The sequence below is a fragment of the Paramormyrops kingsleyae genome, chromosome 1, assembly GCF_048594095.1.
Source record: "Paramormyrops kingsleyae isolate MSU_618 chromosome 1, PKINGS_0.4, whole genome shotgun sequence".
Taxonomy (NCBI): domain Eukaryota; kingdom Metazoa; phylum Chordata; class Actinopteri; order Osteoglossiformes; family Mormyridae; genus Paramormyrops; species Paramormyrops kingsleyae.
Window position 1 is genome coordinate 15,990,832 of NC_132797.1, and position 24,335 is coordinate 16,015,166.

General features: G+C 48.9%; 1 protein-coding gene across 1 annotated transcript; it reads right to left on the minus strand.

Annotated features, from left to right (window-relative positions):
* Positions 1-6,654: 6,654 nt before the first annotated feature.
* cand1 (cullin-associated and neddylation-dissociated 1) lies at positions 6,655-23,645 on the minus strand. Its single transcript, XM_023826008.2, has 15 exons — positions 23,285-23,645; positions 18,130-18,273; positions 17,030-17,184; positions 16,554-16,677; positions 15,952-16,208; positions 14,297-14,402; positions 13,593-13,738; positions 11,962-12,254; positions 11,462-11,603; positions 9,697-11,190; positions 9,379-9,474; positions 8,987-9,156; positions 8,731-8,895; positions 8,451-8,558; positions 6,655-8,175 (listed from the first exon to the last, which is right to left on the minus strand). Exons 1-15 carry the CDS (start codon positions 23,350-23,352, stop codon positions 7,951-7,953), a joined length of 3,693 nt encoding a protein of 1,230 aa, XP_023681776.1. The 5' UTR covers positions 23,353-23,645; the 3' UTR covers positions 6,655-7,950.
* Between the last annotated feature and the right edge of the window lie 690 nt (positions 23,646-24,335).

Consider the following 24,335-nt stretch of genomic DNA (forward strand, 5'->3'; position numbering starts at 1 on the left):
AGCCAGAGTCCTCCCCCTTAGGGTGACCTCAGCCCCACGGGTCTGCTCTTACCCAGGCCATTCTGGTCCTGGCAGGCCGGCCGCTGGCAGGAAGCGGCCATGTGGCCGAGTGGGAAGCTGGAAAGGGATCCATGACGTACCCAGCGGGGTATTAAACACGGCCCCGTACCATATGATACTCACAGAGCGTAATCTGGGGCAGCAGGCATCAGTGCAAGGAGGTTTAAGCAGCTCAGAGAAAAGGTGGGAATGGAGCTTAATGCAACCTGATGAGACACCCCCGGGAACTGAATGGGGGGGGGGGTGTTAACTAGGCATCTTTTTCAGTGAGGTCACAGAATCACTCCTTGGAACTGAACGGTGGCTCAATTTCAAGCAGGCATGTGCTTGGCCTGGCTCTGCACACAGCCAATCAACACGTTTCATTTGGGAATAAGGGGATGAGTGACACAGCTCGAACACTGGTGGGGGGGAGAGATAAATAAAGATGGGCCAGCAAAAGAGATTCTGGAAGGAGGGGCTGGGGGATGAGCTGAGACCGCAGTGTCAGGGTCACGGCCAGGACCCATGAGTGGCCATGCAGCGAAGCACACGCCCCGGGTTTGAAGCAGTGGGCATCGCGGCAGCTTCGGCCAGTTCTCACCTCTCCTTCCCTGTTGGAGTCCTTCCAGCAAACAGACCACAGACTGCCCACGTCAGCCAGGACTTCCAGTAACCCTCTGCAGGGAATTTTCCGGCATGAATTTGCATTATGTTGCCGGGAATTCCTCAGGTCATGAGAAAAGTTACATTTGAGTTTCTCTCTGAGAACACACCTCGTGTTGGGTTCTAGATGGTGTCGTATGTGGGACTGCCTTCCAAACATACGAAGTCTTTGGTATCCCCCCCCCCCCCCAATAAAAAAAAGGCACACTGACCCACTAAGAGATATGGGCGAGGGGGGAAATTTAAAAAGCAAACACCTCATGCATTTGCTCAGATGGTGTAACTGAACATAGGAATCAGGACCATAAAGCAGAAAATGTGGGCTTCTGGCAGGCAGCTGAGAGGGAGCAAAAACATGAACCATTTGGGGGTCCCCAAGGACCAGACTGAGAAACACTGCTGGAAAGTACTACAGCCCATCTCTCAAGTTCATCCTCCTTAAGGATGCTGACGAACGCCGACAGTCAGATTGAGAAAACAGCGCTGCAGTTTAAGAAATCACTTAGCTAGTTAAAACTCTATGCGATGGGCCTCATATCATGTAATAAGCCAGACTGGCTGTATGGAGGAAAAGGGATTGAGTTAAAGCATCTCTATGTAAAAACCAACAGTATGAAAATAAAAAGGCCAGTCCGGATCAGGAAGTGACTGCGAATTGATAAGTGGCAGCTACGCCAAAGATTTGTTTTGTGTGTATAGAAGTGACACCATGGTTCACACAGTAGCAAAGATTTTGCAAGTCTGATGCACCCGGAGTGTGATTAGTTCACTTGAAACACAAACCAGCACAGTCTCCCTATCCCAAGTTAAAGGCTCCATCTAGTGGACGCCTGGCAAATTGACACGCCGGCGTGTCGTGATTTATAATTACATTTCTTGAGATGCATTCGGAGCAGAAGGTAGCCAGGCAATCGGAGACTCCTGTTTAAGGACAAGGCGCATTGAGGCACCTAAATTTAGACGCAGCACCAAGTATTTTCCATACGGTAAGCAGACTGAAATGTCGTGTGTCTGCGCTGAAATATCCACAACTAGCTGCTATTATCAAGGGGGATTAGGAGCATTACCCACCAAAAGGAGTTACAAGAGTAAAAGTCAAACATGGCTCAGTAACATTTGTTTTAAAAAAAAAATGGGAAATTACAGTTTTAAACAATTCAATGAGAACAGGATTGATTAATTTCAAGGGGTCTTATTGAAAACAGAGTTGAGAGTTAAGTCAGGTTATTGTTCATGAAAAACTGCTCAAGTGTTAGTTAAGTGACTGCATGTCTGTAGTGCTAGTAACCGACAGCCCACTCATGCATCATTCACATGCATTCTGCTTGGAGCTGTTCTTCTGCATGTGGGGGGGGGGGTGATAAATATCAAGAACTGCTGAAAGCTGGAAGGATCCCCGCTGCTGAAATTAGAGCAAACAGCTCGTACTGGGAGGGCCAAGTGTGAAGGCACCTCATTCTCTATGTGTACATCAAATCAAACGCACCACCGGCTTCATGCTCTGCCAAAAAGTGGTACTTCAGCCATAAGGTACCACATAGTGAGGCCACCGAGTACCGAAACAGCATTTCGTCGATTAATACTTGATACCCAAATCTCAGCTGACTTTAACGTGGACAGATGATCCATCCATCCATCCATCCATCCATCTTCCAACCAGTTACGCAGCTCAGGCTCGTGGGAGGGCAGCTTTACTTGTGATCCCAGGGAACAGGCCTTGCATTAAATATTTAAGGAAAATGCTGACAGACATAAGAGCAGCACTGCTGGCGGAGGGAGCGGCCGGCATCAGAACAGCACTCCGGCAGAAATGAGTCTGTCAGGATCTCCTGAATCCCTCCTGGTCCTTTATATGGAGAAACAGAAACACCCCTAATCTTAACATTACAGGGGACTGGCTCCCCTCTCCTGGTTTCTCTACTGGCTGATCCGCAGCATCGATTAATTACACAGATAAATCCCAGAGTCACAGTCTGAAATGCATCTCGGGAAGGTCGGAACCTTCTGTATAATTGACTTGTTCAACCTAAAAACTCAAAAGCCAAGGAAGGTAGATGATCTTCAAGGACGTGTTTCCCTAAAGCTCCTGTTAGCAACGCTGACAGCAACTATGCTTTTGGGAAACATACCCCAGGCTGGCAACAAGCATCTCAGTCAAGAAATAAATAACAGCTGAAGGTTCCTCTACAAATTTTGCCCCTGAACTGCCTGTATTGTCATTATGTGACAGTGAGATAAGCCCATAAATGGAGATGGTGCCACAGCTGCTGTTGAGTTAGCGAGGACGAGAGTGGCTGCCTACCTGACATCCTTCCAAAGAGCACTGCAAGCCTAGTTTATAACACAGGAGCGTGTGTCACCACTGGCACATAAGAGCTGCCCGTTAAGGCTTTGTGTTCACAGCTCCGGGCCTTCAGATTGTGTCACTCTGACGGTACGTCAAAGGCAGCTTCTCACTCCCTTGTGACATGCTTCGGGTGCTGCACGGGCCGAGAATACTGCTGGAGCGAGCAGGAACAGCAGCAGCAAGAATGAGCGCAGCCTGCTACGGGAACCTCGGTTAAACGTGCGTCAGTCGTCAGTTACCCAGCCAGGAAGCTGCAGTCGCAAGATGCGACGTTTGGAGACCCACCCGCTATCATGCCTCAGTCCAGCAGGGGGCAGCAAGAACCTGATGTTTACTGCTGGACTGAGGCATAGTCCAAAGCAACGCTGTTACCTTGGCAACACTGCAGATGACAGGCTGAAGCCACACTCAGCCACTTAAGTTTAGACACCTACTGGCCTCGCTAAATCCTCTGTGCTGGCTTGACAGAAATATGGGACAGTGACATTTGTTATGAAAGATAACTGGTATGGGATGGAATTCACACCAATCAGAAGAGGTGTTCATCTACGACACACACACACACACACACACGCACTTCTGATTCAGTGCATCATAAAAAGCCAGAAGCATGTTACCATTGGCTGCAAGTGGTACCTGTCTAGTCCCTGCTGAAAACAGAGCTGCAGCTAGTGGTCCCAGTGCTCCCAGCTTCTCCACAAACCCTCTTACTGGTCATGTGCAGAAACTAGAGCTTGGAGAATTAACAGCAAGGGCACTTTACTGTCAACGATACTGACAAGCAGCAAAAACTGGAATGTTTAGTTGCTTCCCTCTTAAGTGTTTACCTGTTATCAATTCCGGGAAATGGTTCAGTCTAGATTCGAGGCTGAGTTTTTAAAGCAATGAATGGTCAGCTGCCATCACAAACATTCATCCATCCATTCAGATGGCCTCATCACCGTAACTCCTCAACTTTAATGTATAAATCTAACGAACTCAAGCTGCAAGATTTATTTATCCAATAAAATGTTGGCAGACAAACTAAGAATTAACAGAAAATCCAGTTTCACCTACGCTACATTAACAGTTACAAACTGCTGTACAAGCAACACCTGTTTTATGGCGGATGAGGGAAAATCCATCTTCCATCTTAAATCACATTCAATTAGGGCTATAAAAAGCAGACACTGCTGAACAAAGTGGCCTCCGGTCATTCACGCGCATCGGAAAGGAGAAGCGCCCGGGGGGGGGGGGGCTGGGGTGTGCCGGAGCCTTTAAGAGGCTGCAGCTGCGGTGACGCCCCCCCCCAGCAGCATGCAGATGACAGAATCCGCTTCATCACCACTCAACTTTGATTACTGGCAGGCTGCGGGGAAATCTGCATGCCGGGAAAATGCGTCAGGCAGCACAAACGCTGTCCCACACGCACCTGCAAAACGCTCGATAAACAGCGGGGCGGGGGGAGAGAGCAACACGGCAAATAACCATCAAGAGCAAGATGAGACCGTACACATTTCAGGAGTGACATCAGAAGCCCCCCCCAATTTAAAAATCGCATGGGGATAGCCCAGAGGATAAAACCACAACGGTGTTCTAACAGAATTCAAGGAGGTACCACATCAAAAATGCAGGGGTGTGCATGACAACACAGGCCGTCGATAGATGTGGGAGGGGAACCTTGATTTTGTGCCACTCCCACTACACCCCGTCCTGCACCCTTCCCTTAGATATTTCGCTAATTGTGTTCAGCAGTAACTATGTGTATACTATTGATTACCAATTAAGCAGAATCAGGAGCAGTGTCATTCATTTGCAGGTCTCACTCTATAGAGAATCACTAGATAGGCTTGCCATCTCCCAGGCTGTAGAAATCAAAGCCAGCCTTGGCTGTTCCCAGAGGTTTGACCAGCTCCCCACTGTAAAGGACTTCAGGCTCTGAACATCCTCTGTGATAAGGTCACTGGAGGCGGAGCTTATATTCATTATTACAAACAGGTGACTAGATGAACGGACCAAAGTAACAGATTCCTTGACATGCAACCATGGCAAGCGAAGATCTTCCAAATGGAGGTGATGATTAGTACCCAAATTGAAGACTTAGCAAGAGGCTCTTAGGAGAAACACTGTTCTGGAGACAAGTACCTAAAAGGAACGAATAAAACCCCACACAGCCTCTGGACCCCCAACATTATCAACACATGCAGAGGTCATTTCCATGGCCAGGTCAGGACAATGCGATGCCCCTGGTATCGCAAGTGAAAAACTGAACTCTCACATCAGCCAAAGTTAGGGCACTTTGAGGGGCTCCAAACATTCATGGAAAACCTGTTACCTAAGTTTGTTTTAGATTTGTCATCCATCTCAAAGGACAAAGCCTCGATAAGCAGACGCTGTCTCAGCTCCACATAGTGGTGTCCCAGCAGTAACTCAAAGCAGCTCTCGAGAGATTGGAATGGGACCCAGCAGTGGGTCGGCATGTATTTCCTCCAGCAGAAGAGCATGGAGACACGGCGCACACGTCCAAGAGTAAATTCAGAGCTCCAGCGGTGGCTGTTACTTTAAGCCCAGGAGGAACACCATCAACAAGACGCAGAGGCAAGTACCAAAGAGCGTTGGTCAGCATCTCTCAGCTTTTCACCTGACATTCATCTTCAAAAATTTGCCTTGCACGAGTCATACGACCTTTGGGAGGTCAAAAAACCGAGAGTATTGAAATCGGTGGGTTTCAACACATACAAAACCTCACTCCCCAACAGAGAAGCACCAGGAAAGTACAGGCATTTGCAATCTGTTACCGAGACCTTGGCGTTTAAAGGGTACGAACACCCCACTGAAAGGGGGCCAAGTTCCCCACTCCGGTCTCCATTACGGACTCACCACCATGACCGCCATTATCCCTCGCTCTTTATTGTAAATTACGAAGCGGCAAATTGGTGTTTAAAATTATTAGTGGAACTCATTAGTGTGGAAAATGAAATTGGAGTTCTCATCAGCAGCAGAAACCGAGCGACGAGCAGAGCCCAAGCAGCGGCGGCAGAGCAGGAGCTCGACTGTCCCCGACATCAATGTCGCCGCCCCCCGGCAAAAGAGCCACAAAACAGCATGAAGGTCAGCATCCATCCCCATCAGCCGTAATGCTGGACCTATATGTCCATGCTAACCGATTCCAGCTCTCGTAGCTCAAACATTTAGGGTGGCCAGCTAGTCAACAGGATGGCTCAACTCAGTTTCCTCAGTTCAGAAACAGAATCATCAGTCAACTTCCTGGGCAGCACAGTGTCATACGTAATCAGACACTCTAACTCAAAATCAAACACCAGCCTACCCCAATAAACAGACCTTTGTATTTCAATTAAGTTCCCTCCCCCCCAATATTAAATTCTCTCCTACAATTTTGGATACGGTAGGGGTCTGTCAGTCACACACAGGAGAAGGCTTTTGTTAACAGTGCTTCAGGACAGTAACTCTGGACACTAAATGTCAATTTTTAGTTAAGATTTTAAAATAAAACACTGCATGTTAATTGAGGGGGGATCTTCAAAATTCAGTAGGTTCTTGTATTGTTCCTAATTTGACACACCTTTAACAAGGACAATTGTAAAAATGTGGCATATAGGCAATTGAAAGCAGGCAGAAATACACTTTATTACTCTTTCTTGGTGGATGGTTTTCCAGATATGAGAGATGTATGTTCCAACATACCCTTCTCCACAACACAGAGGAGTATGGCGTTCTTCCAGAGAACAAGCAGGTTCAGAGCCCTGAAGCCTCGTTCTTCGCACTGGTCCTAAACCACAGAGGGAATGACCGACTAAACCGCTGACTTCCTTAACCTGGTCTCCATAGAAATGAGGGGGCAGCCGCATGGGGGAGAAAGCGGCCTTTTATAACAGAGGGTTATACGCTGATCATTTAAGTGATTCGTTTTTTTTGCGCTTGGGAAATTGGTTAGAACTGATGATCAACTCGTGAAAAGGATTTAAACAAAAAAGATCCACTCTCCTGCTACAAACACCACTTGGGGGCTTGTTCCCAGTGTCGTTTAGGTGACACACTGAAAAACACTAATATAGAGGTGAGGCTAACGGACGAGCTCTACTCTCTGTACGGAATGAGCTCCTTGCGCTAGGCCTGTCTCACACTAAGCCCGTTCTGGAGAGTGCCGTTCTAATAGTCACCACTGCAGGGGGTCGTGCGGCCTAGCGAGAGCGTCCCCATCCTACCGGTTAGGTTTCCTCACCATTGTAAGCGGAGAGAAATGCCCCCTCGCCCACACAAACACCATTCAGATAGTGGTTCCCCAAGAACACCGTACGTCTTTAATGCGGCACATCCTACAAAGCAGACCCTCCCTCACATTCCCGCCACCGGCTCTCGTGCTGACACTCGGACCAGAAGGCCGCCGTCGTCAGCGTCGGGGGTGATACCGAAATGTACAAAACAAAACCTGCCAAGAACAGGTAGCAAACAGCACAAGAAATGCAAAACAAAAGAGGTGGTCCAGAAACAACGGAAACGTCAGAAACCCGATCGCCTCTCTCTCTCTCTCATTCTTCCACCAGCACCTTAAAGCTAACCTTAGAAAACTTGTCGTCATCTCACTGCAAGCTACTCAACCTCGGAATGCACCATGGAAGTACCTACGCAGAGCTGCAGATTCCCGTAAATATAAACACTAGACAAAAAAAAGGTGATTGTGAACAAGTGGCCAGCCGTACAGTTCTTATGGGGGAGGGGGACATTTGTTTAAGCTCTAAGGCTTATCACTGTTTTTCTTGAATAAATTTTTGCTTTTTTTCATCTTTTCTAAACCGATATTTCAGTGCAATGCATGGAACATTAAAAGGGTCCCCAAGGCTTTGAATTATGGAAATGGGTGAATTTCTCTTCTTTATACTGTGTTTTTCTTCCTTTTTTTAACTGGTGTCCATGGACTCCATGTTGGCAGAGGAGGAGTCCTTCTGGATGCTTTCAAAGATGGCCGCCAGCTCGGGATTGGAGCTGATCTGCGACTGGAACTCGCTCATCAGGGGGCTCTTCTCCGCCTCGGGGATGGTGAGCAGCGCCACCACTGCCCGCATGGCTGACCGCTTCAGCTCGTCTTGCTTCTCGAACTCCTGCTTCACTGAGTTGGCCTTCACCTGCGGGCACAACATTTGCAGTTTCCGTCAGGCCCACAGTAAGGAGGGCAGGAATTACAAGCAAAGATGACGTGTGTTGACCTCCTATACAGGACACGCTTCGCCTGAAGCACTGAATACTTGAAGAAACAATTTAGGATGTGTCAAATTAACAGCAGAGAAGAATGACCGCGAGAGCTGTTTTTTGAAGGCTACACTGATAACGTAGGCAAACAGCAAGCTCATTGGAGGATGAACATAGTCTACTGAGAGTCAGAACATAACAGTGTACAGACCTTGGTGGTGCATGTAGCCCTCAGTGGCTCTACCAGCCTGTCAAGCCTTTGCAGGACTGCACTTGGGCACAACGTAGACAGTCTGGCCAGCATCAGGAATGTGAGCATCTGGGGAAAGAGACCAGCAGAATGTACTCGCTCAAGGTGCCAACTCTACTGCTGACAGTAACTTCCTGCACCACAACTAAAAAGCTGCACCAATATCTTCTGGTCATCTCCATCACTTATAAAGCCTTGATAACCTTTCACAACACGATGCAGGAGCTGTGGTCAACATTACCTTGATATCATAATGGTCCTTCAGCCCATCTTCCACGTGGTTGAGGAACTCAAAGATATCTAGTCTGTCGAGGCAGCTGTCTAGCAGTGTGTACATGCATTCGAAGGCTGCCTTCCGGATGTCCAGCCCGTCATCCACAGTGTGCTTGAATGGTCCCATTTCCACCTGAAATTCAAGGAATGCCAGAGGCTCAAAATGCTGCAGAAACCTAAATAACAGAGGCAGCCTCCAGTGACTCCATCAGAGGGGTAATCACCTCTCTGATGAGCTCCTTGCGAACTTTGGTCTCGTTGTACAAGTGGGGAAGAACGGTGTCTAGGAGGTCTCGGATGAGGGAGGGCTTGTTGTGAGCTGCCGAGTTGAAGGTCACCAGAGCCACCCTTCGGACGTTGAGGTCAGGGTCCTCTAGCGTTTTCAGGAAATCACCTGGTACGAGTTACAGAACCTTACTAGTCCATTCACCATTCATGCAGCTCTGTCCAATGACAATACTCTCTGCAGATCAACTTATTCTAGCAAAAGAAAACCTATTTTAAGATACTGCAGATAACACTTTAGAATCACACTTCATTCCCATTTAATATGCAGCAAAGGTACATTTTGCAGGAACTGTTCAACTTGAAGAGAGAGGCAAGTAAAGCAAGATACCTATGCAGTTCTTGAGAAGAGGATCGATAGCTTGTGGGTGATCAGAAATGGTGAACTTCACAGCAGTCACCACCGAGCTCCGTGCATAAGATGACCCTGGAAGAATTGAATCGAGAACACGATCACCTCCACGGCAGTCCGCACAGCCTACCCATAACCAGCAAGTGGCCTTTAAACAGTAGCACCATCTTTGCCCCATCTTTCTTGGGCTCCTCACCCTTCTTGAACCCAGTAGACACAATTCTCTCCCAAAGCACACAAAAATCACACCATGGGCTGATTCTTTCATGCACCCTAGGTCACCCCCTGCTGGTTTACCTGAGAGTAGGTACCCCTTGAGCCTTGGCAGCAGTGTCTCTGGGTCTATCAAGGTGAGCTTGCCCAGGCACTCGGCCACCACGTTGCGGGTGCCCTCCTCGGTGCACTCGCTGTGCGCCAGAAGCAGCGTCCACACGCTCTCCACATAGGGCCGTAGGCCGGCCACCGACGCCGAGCTGATGATCTCCTTCAGCGAGTGCAGCAGCAGGTACTGTCGCTTGGGCTGCCCCGAGATCTCCTGCAGCACGAAGGGCAGGTACTCCGGCAGGTTGCCCACGCTGATGCTGCCCAGTGCATAGGAGGCTGCTGACTTCACCTCCTCGCTGGCGGAGGAGAAGGCGTCCAGGATGACCGCCTTGAGTTCAGGCTGCCCGCTGAGATCCACGTGGTGGCCCACCTCTCCCAGGGACAGCAGGGCCAGCAGCCGGATGGAGTCAGTGGACCGCGAGTTCTTCACGTCCTGAATGAACTGGCCCACCACGGCAGGGCCCTCGGCAGGACAGGCCCGGGTCAGCGCCGCGACACACTTGGCGATGGAGTAATATGATTGCTTGTGGGCCAGCGCAGCACTCTGGGCGTACACGGGGCCCGTAAGCATGCGTAGCAGGTCCATGTAGCCTAGGCTGGCCGTGCCCGTAGCCACCAAGGCCTGGAAGAACTCCAGCATGGCACTGAGAGCGCCGCCCTGCAGGAGGGGAGACCGCACCAGGGCGATGAGCTCGGCCAGGATGGAGCCGCCGATCTTCGACAGGGAGCCAGGGTGCACGCGCGCCAGCGTGGTGAGGAAACCGATGGCCATCTGGGAGACATGCATGTCGCTTTCGCTGATGAGGGGCGGCAGCTCGGCCAGCACGGCGTCGATCATGGCCGGCGTCACGGCGTCGCTGTAGCTCTTCACCAGGATGTCCAGCGCCGCCAGCGTGCTCAGCTTCAGTGCCCGTTGGTTCTTGCGCAGGAAGGAGGCGAGGATGGGCACGGCCTCGCTGAGGATGGGCCGCAGGTCGATCTTGAGCGGGGAGCCAGCGATGAGCGTGAGGGCCTTCACCGTGGTCAGACGGGTGATCTCGTTCTTGAGCCGCTCTAGGAAGATCTGCAGGGTGCTGGGCAAGTCAGAGCCCAGGCTGTCGCCCAGGTTACAGATGATCTGGCCCATGCAGGAGATAGCCCGCTCCTTCACCTCCTGGTCGATGTCGGCTGCTTTGAGCCGCTTGATCGTGCAGGCGTAGAGGTCCTTGATGTAGGGTGAGGCATCGAAGGCGTCCGTCTGGTCAAGCGGCCGGATGACCTTGACCAGCTGCTGCGTGACCAGCAGGGCCTCCGAGGTGATCTTGTAGAAGGGGTCCCCCACGCAGGCTACTACAGGGGGTACCAGCGCCTGCACGTGGGGGTGGAAGACCTGGGGCTGGTGGTTGCACAGGATCACATAGAGGCAGGACAGGGCGTCAATCTTCAGGTTGGAGGAGCTGGATTTATCGTTGAGAGAGAATATGATTCCTGCCAAGGATATACATCAACCATAAACATCTACAGCCATTATTTTGACTTATCAGGGGCTGAATGCGGATTGGCCCCACAGAGCCTCCTCCCCTATCATTCACAGATTCAAAACATATCATTGGCTAATAATGAGGCTGTGCCTTCTGTATGGATTACGGCTCTCCACCTTTAAAAACATCCTAAAATCATCCCTGCGACATTCCTGATCAGTGACAAACGTCCCCCCAAACAGCCTCTAAGAGCCAAAGCAAGGCGTGGGCAGTCCTACCCGGGACGAGCATGGGGATGTGCTGGGTGAGGGCTCCGGGCAGGACATTGACCAGCTCCGTCAGCATGTTGAAACAGCACTGCCTGGTCTTCACACTCTTCTCCTTCATCTGCTTGTGCAGGGCTTTTACAATCATAGGCACCTGCAGCCACAACATGCAGGCAGGCAGCTCAGCTGCAGAAGGAACACCAAGCAGCCTCACGACTCCATCGAACAGTGCAGGGGGGCTTCAGGGGAACGATCCTTCATACCAGAGTCCTATGTTCTCGTATCATCGCATCTATTAAGTTATTTATCTACATTATTCATGTTTAATATTTTGACAAAGGCCTGCATTTCTAATTTCAAAGGCTTACCTGTGACAGCTAATCACAAACACAAACTTAGGAAAATGTGTGCCAGTTTAAAAGCACAGGCTATCTGATTGATGGTGATGGAATATTCCAGCAAAGCTCCACATAGACATGCAGAAGGCATGGCACGGACAGCAGGGGGCGCACCTGACTCTGCAGCATGGTGAGCGGCGTCTCGCCCTGCTCCATGGCGTCGGGGTCGCACAGCCAGCTCTGGGCGGGCCGCGTCTGCTTCAGCAGCGACAGGTAGGCGTAGAAGACGTCGGCCTTGACGTTCTCCTCACGCTCCTTGAAGCGCGCGCTGAGCGCCGGCGACACCGTGCGGTAGAACTCGGGCAGCATCTCATGCCGCGTGCTCACCACCGCCGCCAGGCACTTGGCGGCTGCCCGCCGCACCTTCCAGCTCATGTCGTCGTCGTCGCTGTACTCGTCATCGCTGCCTGTGGGGGTTGGGGGGGTAGGGGGAGGCGTATGAGACCAGGCGGGAGTGAGGGAGGGAGGGACAGAGCACAGCCTGTGGCCCTGCACCCCCCAAATGTGGCTGCATCTCACCATATAGCAGTAAATCCCAAATCACAGCTGCGGGGGGGGGGGGGGAGCCAAGAAACCCACTGCGGCTGACAAAAGCGGGGCTTTATCTTTTTTTTTGTCCATGAGGTAATCTCACTCAGACTTTAAGACAGCAAAGGACAGAACAAACCCAGGAGAATCCCGACTCATGGCAGCACACATCGCATGCTACTTTATTTTATTTTTTTTTTAATTGTCACATCATTACAGGGAGGGAGATTTATTCAGCTTAAAATCGCACCAGCTGACGGGGCAGTTTCTGCTGTGATGAGAAATCTGTATGCAGCCCAAGCTGAGCATCTCACTAAACCTTTCCTCCCACTTCCAAGGCGAACGGGCACGTTACGGCGCAGAGATGTGCGAAACACACAGGATCTCAGCCCAGCAAACCGGGGGGAATTCCTGAGAAACAGCAGCAGGCCATGCAGGCGGAGGATGGAGCTTTCAGACACGGCAGCAAAACTCAGGCAAGAGCTGGATGGCAAAATCTGCTTCTGACAGACCCATTACACTGCACTACCTATTCCTGCCCCCAGCCATAATGCCTTTTAAGGGCGGCAGCTTTGGGGGCGGGGAGGGGCCCCTATCATAATTCAGACAGATTCATCATATACCACAGCTGGCGACCCCCAGAGGGCATTTACAGCACAGCAGACAGCTGGCTGCATGAATTATTAAAAAGGCACCACAAAAAAAAAAACGAAAATCGATTCGCTGAGTAAAACGTGACCTGGTGGGCCGGGGGGTGTGAACAGAACCCCACCCGGCCACAAAAATGTCACGGTTGGACAGGGTGGTGATTCAGACGTAGCTGTAAATATTCAACCACAGAGAGGACAAAGTGCGGGCAACATCTGAGAGAGGATTACACCTGGCAGATAAGAGTACGCCTAGAACCTCAAAAAGGGAGGACAAAACACCATCGATCGGCCCAGAAAACAGCAGCAAAGGTACGTCAAAGGAAACAGATCGATGGACATTGCAGCACGCAGTTTATAACCATCAGGAAGGAGACTGCATCAGTTACTGTTAAGTGGCAGAAGGGCGTTTAACTCAGCAGAGAGAGCATTCAAATGAGAATGACAAGCACAGGCATTCCAAGGGAGCCGTTCCAAGATGCTTATATGCTCTCCCCTGCCCCCCAGACAGCCCATCAGTGCCACGGTGGGGGCTCAGATACTGGACATCTCGGCTGGCAATCTACGCACCTTGGTAGTCCTCGTCCGCGCCATCGGCATCCATAGCGTTCTCATCTTCGTCTTCATCATCATAGTTGTAGTTAGGGTCGTAGGTCAAATACTTCAGACAGATGCTGATGATGGTGGGCACGTGAGGGTACACTTCCTTCGGACATCTGCAGGAGAAATCTTTGTTATGCCTCCATAGAGAGAACCTTTGGTTTGTCGAAAGAGACTTAATTAGCGGCATGAAAGCAGCAGCATGCCTGAGAGCTCAAAGCCGCTTGCGCTTCCATCTCACTGCCATTTGATTTTCACGCTGATCTACCGGCTCGTGCATATACGATCACACCGATAAAATGCACGTGTTCTAAGAGATTAAAACAAAAAAAAGCTAGCAGGGGAATCTAGGAAGAAAGCAGGGCAAGCGGGCATACACTAGGGGGCGCAGGTGGGTGCTATTAGCCACAGTGTGTCTGTCTTCGAGGCCAACACTTGATGATTGAGCCTGAGCTGCGAGGTTTGCTCTACAGAGACAGATAAGCCCGCTCCGGCCTATCAGACGCCTGCAGTTCTATGGCTGGCCGAGCACTGAACCTCACTGGATTTCACACACAAGGCGGTTCCCACAAGCGCTGATACTATACAGCTCAATTAAACTGTGCTGACAACTGGCATCGGTGCCCTGCCACTAGACCCCTGACATGAGTCAGTGAGGGAAAAAGAGAACAGACCTTCTGACGAACGATTCAAAGGCCTGGATGCAGTATTCCCTCAGCTCGTCGTCGTCAACGTTGCAGAACTTCACCACCAATGGGATGATCTTCTCCAAATATTCACCTGCCGGGAGACACACGGGCGCAGACTCATTCAGAGGAACGTTACGCATGAATAGGCTGAATGACGCCTTTTCAGACATCACCCAAGAGTCAGAAGCAGGCATGTCACAATTTTCTGGTACCCCAATGCAATCCATTGAATATACATCCCTACCAATTCTGAGTCCCCGATCTGATCTTTTAACACACATTTAAAATATACATACACGAATAGCAGGCATCGCTGCATTCTTCGGCTGAGTAAGCTTCACGATTTTGCAGTATTCATGCTTACGATGTTTCTGCAAGTGCCTAATTAGATTCAATATATTAAATGACACTCTGTTGCTACCTCCCCTTGAAAAGACGGCTCTGCAAACATTGCAGGTAGTTGTGAGGCCACTGAGTTTCCAATTTAAAGACATTCCACATGGCTGACATCTTGATAGTTTGTTGTTTCAAGCCACGTGCCTCAGGCTTTCTGTAGCGTGACGGAACCCTACAATCGACGAAACTGACATAAACTGGGCAGATATGGGAAATGAAATTAAATCGGGCTGTGGTAGCTGATCAATTAACAAATGTCTGAACTGGCCCCGAGTTTGATCTTTCACATCACGGGTCAGAAGAGCACCGCTATGGGAAGAGGGCACCACATCTACTACTTTTAAAGGCTACAGCAGAATAAGAACATGGGGGATGTGCAGCAGACGGCATAGAACTGTAAGGGGGCACTTTCAAAGAGAAAGAAACTTAATTAAAACGCAAACAGATAACCACACAGTGGATGTGACGGCTGGCACCAAATCTCGTGCATCTTAATTGCTGCCGTGTTCGCCGTCCTTTTGGTTTAGAAAAGTCCGAAAAATCCTCTGCTCGGGTAGCGACGGGCTGCCAAGACTCATCAGGCCCAGAGAAACATCACTAAATGAGCGCTGGCTCTGCTGTTAGATGGACACAGGGGTATCCAGGCTGGCCCGCTTGTATACTCTCAGATGGAAAGTCGTAACGGCGACTCCAGTTCTTTCAGGGGTAAACATGAAGCACGAAGCCATGAAACGGCACAGCTGCATCATCCCCTGTTAAGATAAACCAAAGCCGCACCACAGAGACAAAAATAAAGCATATTTAAAATTTCTATATAGGTAAACGAGAAGGCAGCTTCCTCCAGACCCAGGGTAACAGGCATCCTCAACACACCCCTGCGTAGCAGCAGCAGAGGGGTTAACAACAGGGGCGTGTAACTATTTGCTCCAATCAGATGGGGAAACCCGCTAAGGTTTGACCAATAAGCAGGTAGAAATGCTGTCTGAAAAAAAGTCACTTGTGATATTAAAAATAATTTTTCTTTTTTTAAAAACATGCAGCAAACAACCAGATGTGATGTGGTAAATATAGCTATTACGGTATATCTGAAGATTCCCGGAGTGAAAACTGAGGAAGAGTGTGGGTGGGGGGTAAATTTATCATTTTAAAACATCTGTGAAATAAGACACATTTATGCCGGTGCTGCCCCCAGTGACGCAGCCCTTCAGAAGCACCATAGACGGCACGCTTCCTCACTGCCTCACCTATCCTGTGGCCGGCCTGCCGGCTGATGGCGGCGATGCACTGGATGTAGGTGCGCGTGGTGGACATGGTGTCGTTGCGGGAGAGCTCGGACAGCAGGTGCTCGATCAGGTCCACGAACACCAGGCTGCCGCAGCTCATCACCAGGTGGCCCAGCGCGATGATGGTGCGCTTCCTCACGGCCAGGCGGGGGCTGGTCAGCTGGGGAAGCAGGCAGCTCAGGATGGAGGGGTGGAAGTTCACCAGAAGGCCGCCCTGTCTGCGAGGGGGTGGGGTGACACAGTGACACTCGGTTTAGAAGATAGCCTGCAATCGTGCCTGCCCCCCGTCCCCCCCCCACCGGAGCACAGACATCCATGAATCGCCCACAGCCGAGAAAGGGGATCAGGGCAGCCACAGGAGACCGAAAGCACCACTAAAGCTGGCAGTGACCTTGATGTGTCCTTGGTGCTCCGGAATAGTATAAACACAGACAAACAGCTGAAGTGTTCACATTTCAACAGGCAGATGCCATTGTCACATCCTCTCACTCTCAGACCACCGGCACCAAAGAGAAGAGACAGGCAGACGTGCACCGCACCCCACCCCACCCCAACCCCTGCACCTGCACAACATGTCAGCCATGATGTCCAGGGCCTCCAGCTGCACGGACACATCCTCCTGCTTGGCTATGGCACTGGTGAGGCGTCCCGTGATCTTTTTGCACACGCTGGCGGCGAGGGCAGAGCCTAGGGTGGGGGGGGGGGGGGGGGGGGTGGGGGGGGGGGGGGGGGGGGGGGGGGGGAGCAGTCAGCTTACAGTATCCAAACACGGCCGGGAACCATCTCCTCCAAGCCGCAATGCCTAGACACTGCTCCATCTCCAGTTACATGGATATCATGAAAGGAACACAAAGAACTCTCAAAGATCTCAGTGACCGACGAAACTGAGCGCAGTCATTAGGACAGCTCTTGGGCTGTCCATCCAGCAGCTCCTGTGGATGGTGCTTCCCCTCTAAACGGAGGTGGAGAAACCCCCTTCTGCTGCTCCCTGGACCCACGCTCGCTCCCCAGCTCCATGGGGAGGCACCATGACACTCACCGCTGGAAGCTGGGGGCAGTTCCCCGATGACGGTCTTCAGGCCGATACTGGAGATGTCTCTGAGCTGCTCCTTATCGGACAGCATGTTCGTGCACAGTGTATCCACTATGGTCTCCACCTGGTACTCCTTCACCTTACTGACGAGGGGCCCCAAGCTAGAGCAGAGACAGCAAAATGAACAGCATTAAAGTAGATGGAGCAAAAAAAAAAAAAAAAACACCCGGTAATTTGCAGCAGCGTCACTTCCAGCAAAACATGTGTAAGCTTCATGCGCCGGTAGATCCATTGACCGGCAAACAAAAGCGATGCAGAACCGCTTAAGCATCTCTAAAGCAAATACTGAAAACACACCATGCAAAAATTCAGGGGACAGGGATTCACAATCAAAACGACACTACAAAAAATAAACACACCCTGCGTTCTGTGATAAACCACATGTTCATGTGAATCTGACAACAGCACTGATCCATTTCATACTTAATGCTGTTCTCCTGAATATCGACTGTGGCGTCACAGTAACCTTCCTGACAAACTGAACAAAGGAAAGTATATCCTGCCAGATACGTCTACAGAATAAAGGCTCCCACTTTCTGACATTAACGTTGCCTAGCTGTTGAGCTCTAAACACGGCCGTTTATCTACCCGGCACAATGTACAACTGCGCAAGCAGTTAGACAACATGCACCAGGAACTGGAGGCAGAGCAGAAAAACATCCAGATGATCTCATTTAGAGCAAGCGGACAGCTTGCTCTACAAAGAGCAAGTTGAGGGAGGCGTAAAAACAATTTCCCCACGGGGATCAATAAAGTATCAATTATTATTATTATTTATGTGTTAAACAATGCCCTTTTCAACTATAAAGAAATTATATTGATAGAGAATATTAATTTAAGCAATTATATTAATTACGCACAGTGACCAATGGGTTGAGGAAGAGCATAACAGGTTGCTGGATGCACTAAACACCACATATGAAGATGGGACTTGCCCTCTGGAGTAGGGCTAGCTGCCATGCTAAAGGCTTAGAGAGGGGAGCTTCCCCCAAACCACATTGTGACCCAGAATGCAGAAGACCGCCGCCGAGGTACACAGCGCCTACCATTTGACGGCCAGATTCTGCACCTCTCCGTTCTTGTCCTCCAGCAGCTTGAGGATCATCTTGACCACCTTGCGCTCGCTGTCGTCGTCGAGTTTTATGGAGTCCTTCTGCAACTCGGACATGAGGTCATTTGTGGCCATGAACCTGGAGGGAATCACACAATAATTAGACACATACACATCTACGAGTAATAAAACACATCAGGCTGGCTGGATTTTCACAAATCGACATTTTTTTTTTTTTTTTTTTTTAAAAAGGCAGATATGGCACAGACACTTAACCTGAACACTTCCCAGTAAGGTCCACATTCCGAGATGCGCTTACTTATCCAACAAAGGTAAACCTTGGAAGACCTGACTAGGGCAACCCTCAAGAAGGAAGGCTACTGAATGACTACATGCACCCAGTACTTGACAGGAGAGACAGAGCGGACAGGAACACATGAAAACCCTCAGCATTAACACCATGTATCATCTCTGCAACACGCAGCGGGAAACACGTTCATACTCCATGGACACAATCCCATCCAGCTGCACAGAAATTGGATGACAGTTCTGCCACAGAGGGGATTGTGAGACAGCTGGCAAGACAGAAGGATAACTGCAAAATGAAGAACTGAGATGAACAGCGCCCCAAGTGATTTTATGAGCTCGACAACTTATCAAAACAGGACACACCAGAAAGTTCACTCAAGAACTGCAAGTATAGGCCTAATCCTGCATATTCTTAATTAAATACAAAACCCTGAGGAGGGTGTAAAGCCTACCCATTCCACAGGATAAACGATCAATCAATGTCTCCATTTTGATCGGTACAGTTGCTGCTAGTGTCATGGTAATTTATGGCTCCTTGACATTTTTCAGGCATGCTCATCTCAAATTGGGAAAAAAAATAACTGAGCTTAAGGACAGGACAGCAATTAGTGCCAATACTGTTAAAAGCATATTAAAATAAAACATCAAAAAAAGGCCACATATACAGAATAACTGCATTTCATGAATGTTGCATTGACAAGCATATATATTCTACACCAATGGGTAAACAACAGAGCAAGAAAAAGAGCAGACTCATCACTGCCAAAGACTCCCGACTGGTTACTCCACATTTCAATCACTGTCATTTGGGTCGGCTTTCCCTTTCAGTGAACGGCAATGAACAATCACATGTGACTTAAATTCAATCCGCTAAATGACAAATTTAACATCTGCTCAATCCACAAGTCGAGGGCATAAGAGCCTGCATGTAATAGTAGTCAGGCACCTGTGCTTTCAGGTACACTATATGGGTAAAGGTACTGGGACACACCTCTTAATCACTGAATTCAGGCATTTCATTCAGACCCAATGCCACAAATATATAAAACCAAGCACCTAGCAATGCAGTCTGGTTTACAAACATTTGTGAAAGAATGGGTCATTCTGAAAAGCTTAGTGAATTCAGGTGTGGCACAGTAATAAGATGCCACCTTCACAATAAGTCAGTTTGTGAAATTTCTTCCCTCATAGATATTTCACGGTCGGCTGTAAGTGGTATTATTGCAAAGTGGAATCGTTCAGGAACAACAGAGACAAAGAGGCAGGCCACGTAACGTAAGAGAGTGAGGTCGCTGAGCGCTAAGATGCATAGTGCATGAGTTGTCAACGCTCTGTTGGCTCTAACTGCAGAGCTCCAAACGCCAGTAGAAAAACTGCACTGGGAGCCCTATAGAATGAGCCTCCATGGCCAAGCAGCTGCATGCAAACCTCACATCAACAAATGCAATGCCAGGTGTCGGATGGAGTGGTCTAAAGCAGTGGTTCTTAACCTTTGTTACGCCGCGACCCATTCTTTACCATGCCTGCTCAATCGCAACCCTATACCAAGTACAGGTTTAAATTAACACTACGAACAAGCACGCAGGGCACTCTGAGATTCACACCAATCAATGCCTATTGCACACATTTGACTGAACATGCCAGTGAATTTTGAATTAAGCATCTGTGGTTTGGCTTCTTGGGTTGATTCAGTGTTCACTAGTTTTGCATGAAGCATTTGCAGACCCAAGACCGGTTTATATAGGTTAATTCTAGGATTGGGGCTGAGAAATCTTATCATAGCATAGGAGCTTGCTGGTTTTAAAATGTTTACGTTTCCAACTCTGCCGCACGACCCTTTCAGAACTTGCTGGGACCCAAACTTAGGTTGTGACCCATGGATTGAGAATCGCTGGTCTAAAGCACGCAGCCACTGGTGATTGGCGAGTCTGAGTTTGGTGGATGGCAGCAGAACATTACTAGCCTGACTGCACTGTACCAACTGTACAGTTTGGTAGAGGAGGGATAATGACATGGGGTTGTTTTTCAGGGGCTGGGCTAGGCCCCTTAGTTCCAGTGAAGGCAACTCTTAATGCTTCAGCATAGCAAGACATTTTGGAGAATTATATCATATGCTTCCACCGTTGTGGGAACAGTTTGAGGAAGGCCCTTTTCTGTTCCAGCATGGCTGTGCCCCAGTGTACAAAGCAAGTCCATGAAGACATGGTTGCGAGAGTTTAGTGTGGAAGAACTTGTCTGGCCCACACAGAGACCTGACTGCAACCCCAAACACCTTTGGGATGAACTAGAACAGAAGATGCGAGTCAGGCCTTCAGGTCCAACATTAGTGCCTGACCTCACAAATACTTTTCTGGATGAATGGGCAAAAATTCCCAGTGACACACCCCAAAACCGTGTGGAAAGCCTTCCCAGAAGAGTGGCAGCAGTTATAGATGCAAAGGTGAGACCAACTCCATATTGATACTTATGGATTTAGGGAGATCACAGAATTTCCAATAGTTGTAATGGCCAGGTGTACCAATACATTTGTCCATATATTGCAGATCCATCCATCTTTTTTGGCGCTTGAATTCAATGTGCAATAACTCTGCACTAGTGAGAGCAGGTTTCGCATCGTGCACCAGGCCCTGACGCGCACCTTCATCGACTGGCAGCCAAAAGTATCTATGACAGCTACTTCTAACTGCCTTCGTTCCAATACCACCAAACTCCACACCAGCATATATGATGCGCTTACATCCCCCAGAGTCCACTCACAGTTCACCTAAGCCACCTCAACACTGCACACAGTAACTGACTAACATCTTTAACACCACACAATGATGCACCAAACTGTTAAAGCTCACGCCTGGCTTTCCCCGCACCTCGTTCTCCCTCTCTTGCTGTGCACAACATTAAAATGCTGCTGTTCCAGCCTCAATTTCCCAGAACCGGCCCAAAAACACATGCGACCTGCAAAACACTGACAATGCATTCCCCACTCAGCCTACTTATTAATGAAATTATGAAGAGTCACGTCCAAAATCTACAAACCCACAAAAACAATCCAGCGTGAGACAGAACTTGGGTACAAATCATGTGACAGAGCAGCAAACTGGCTTGTCACTTTCACTGTTGATCTATCAGAGTGTGCCATTACTGCCATCTGCATTGCTGGACTGTTGCGTTATCTGCGCTGCTGCACACAGGAGCACCACAGGGCCTCTGTCCCCAATCACAGTCTGTTTCATACACTGAGACCTCGTCTCAAAATGAAAGATGCAGCACAAGGCCCATCTTCATCAACCTGCGGTGCTTGCAGAATGAAGCAGCCTTTCTGAAAAGGGTCGCTTCCTTGTGATAAGAATTTAAAGTCAGACCGGCTTCATCCACCCACATCAATAGTACACATTTTTTGTCGCACTGCACTTTTCAAAAGCGCGACTCAGCCTCCTACTTTTGCCTTAAACGTGACATTGAAATAACATCGCTGGCGGGTTGTGACAGCTGTGTTTTAATCGCCCTTAATGACTACCGTCGTTACATTTAGCTTGCAAAGCAGCAGACGGATGGGCGTTACAGTCAAGGACACATAAACGGGCAAAATCTGAGTCATTTCTTACGGACCCGAGCTCGGTTCGTTCAGATTAACATTTACTATCTTGCACACCATAAAATTTGTACTTTAGATGATCTTCATATAGTTTGACAGAAAACGCAACAATTATCCCCCCACTACTAATCAGGGACTCCTATCAAAGAGCACAGCACTTCCTGCCCATAGTGGCATTATAGTTGTGTGTCGTTTTAACGCAGTAATTAAATACCGACCAGCGTGAACGTAAATACCGTATGCAGTATTGATGATAAATACACATTGCAGACGATCGTTTTTAGGATTTGGAGTTTTTGTCAAGGCTGTGCTGTTTTAGTGCAGCTAACAAATCTGAAGTACATCAGGCACGAATGGCCCTGCTATTCCCTAGACTAATAATGCAGGGTAAGAAACTTCCATTGGACAGGCAGACCATTTCACCATTTCACACTCGGGCAATACCGAATGTTTATTTGAAAGGGATGTTTAACGAATGAATTATCAAAAATAAAATCGACAATACCCAATTCACGAATAAAGGGGAATGGGGAATGCAAAAAAAAAAAAAAGAAGCTGAACTTGGCAGAAACAAGCCGCACATTTGACCGCATACCCACATAGGAGACACGCCTTCAGTGACAGTTACCTTCTCAAAAGGCCTAATTAGCACCAAGTGCTTCACGTCACCCTGCACAGTATTAGAATTACTTTTACAGGCTAGTGGATATCTAACTACAACCGTCAGTCTCGGTGCGAATGAACACGCCTGCCATCCAACAGCAGCCTGCAGAGATCCTGCCGTGCCGCTCACCGTAGACCCTGCCCCGGCTGAGACAGGGCGGCCGGTCGGCGACGGCGGGACACCGCCAAACCGGCCGACCCACGCTGCTCCGCAGGAGCCATCAAGCTCACAGCCACAGCCAGACTAACGCGCCCCGTTCCGCCGCCTTCCACCTCTACTACGACGCGGTGAAACGAAGCGTGTTTGGGGTTGCAACCCGAAAGGAGATTAAAATAAAGAAAAACATCTGAAAAAACAATAATGATTAACCCTCAAATAAGTACGGTTAATAGTTTAGCCATAACGAATGAGTTCCCAAAATATAAACAGAGGCTGGGCCTACTAAGCGAGGCTTCACGTCCAGCCGGCCGGGTACCTGCGTCTGAAGAGCGTCCCTACGTCTACAGAAAAGTGTTAGAAAACCGGGGGCAGTTTGCTAACGAAGGGCAGTCTAAGAGCGGGGTGCATATTTCCAGGCGCGGGTACCTGAAATCCTTGTCGCTGGACGTCATTTTCTCCAGCAGGTTGGAGATGTGGTATGAGGCGCTCGCCATGTTTGCTAGCTGCGGCTAACGTTAGCACTTATCGCCCTGTTACGTGCCAGTATTATTCTCTAAGCGCCACGTAATTTTTTCCTCCGCGCTCCAATTTTTTTAATCTCCCTCCCGTCTCCACGATCGCTGTACTTTGTCAAGACGAGCGAAGCCCTATTCTGCAGCCGGATCACCAACGCGAGGAGTCAAATCTCATCCCTCGGCGTTCAGCCGCGTTTAAATGGAGACCTCGCTCGTCTCTGCGGAGGAGGCAGAAATACAGCACCGCTCTTCCAGGCGCTTTTCGCCAGGGGTCAGAGTTCGCGCCTCTCGGTGGGGGCGGGACCTAGACGTCCTCCAAGCAACATGATCAAATGAGCGGTCAACGCAACTGTCAATCAAGCTACAGGTAAAATGCGCTTCCGGTTTATCCAGACTATGGTACCGGTCTACATATGAGGGTCTGTGTATCGTATCATATAGAAATGTCTGACTTTATTAATTAAAAAAAAAAGAGAATCATTAAAAATATATCCTCTTTTCAAATTCTTTTATGTTAAGGTATATGTTTAGCGACCAAGAAATCGTTTTAGCTATTTTTATATTGGAGTTGAACTTTTTCGAAAGAAATAAAACCGGTTTTTACATTGTTCCAATGTATAGCTGTCATTTTGATAATTATTGATATTGATCAGCGATCCAGAGGGGGAAAATGTGCAGAAGTTCAGCAACGTTAATACATATACCGATTTGAATACATTGTGTCAAAAGGAAGGTAAATTATTTTGTTTGTAATTAAACATATCACGACATATCCTATTTGGTTGTAATTTAAGAATAAATGACATGACGTGAAAAGGCAAATGACCGTGGATAACTTTTCGTGTTCCTCAAGCATCTTAAAATTTTAAGATTTTATACAATTAGATATTTTATTGCAGCAATACATAAAATGGTCCTTTGGATATAAACAGGCATATTCATCAATAAACTTATCCAAACAT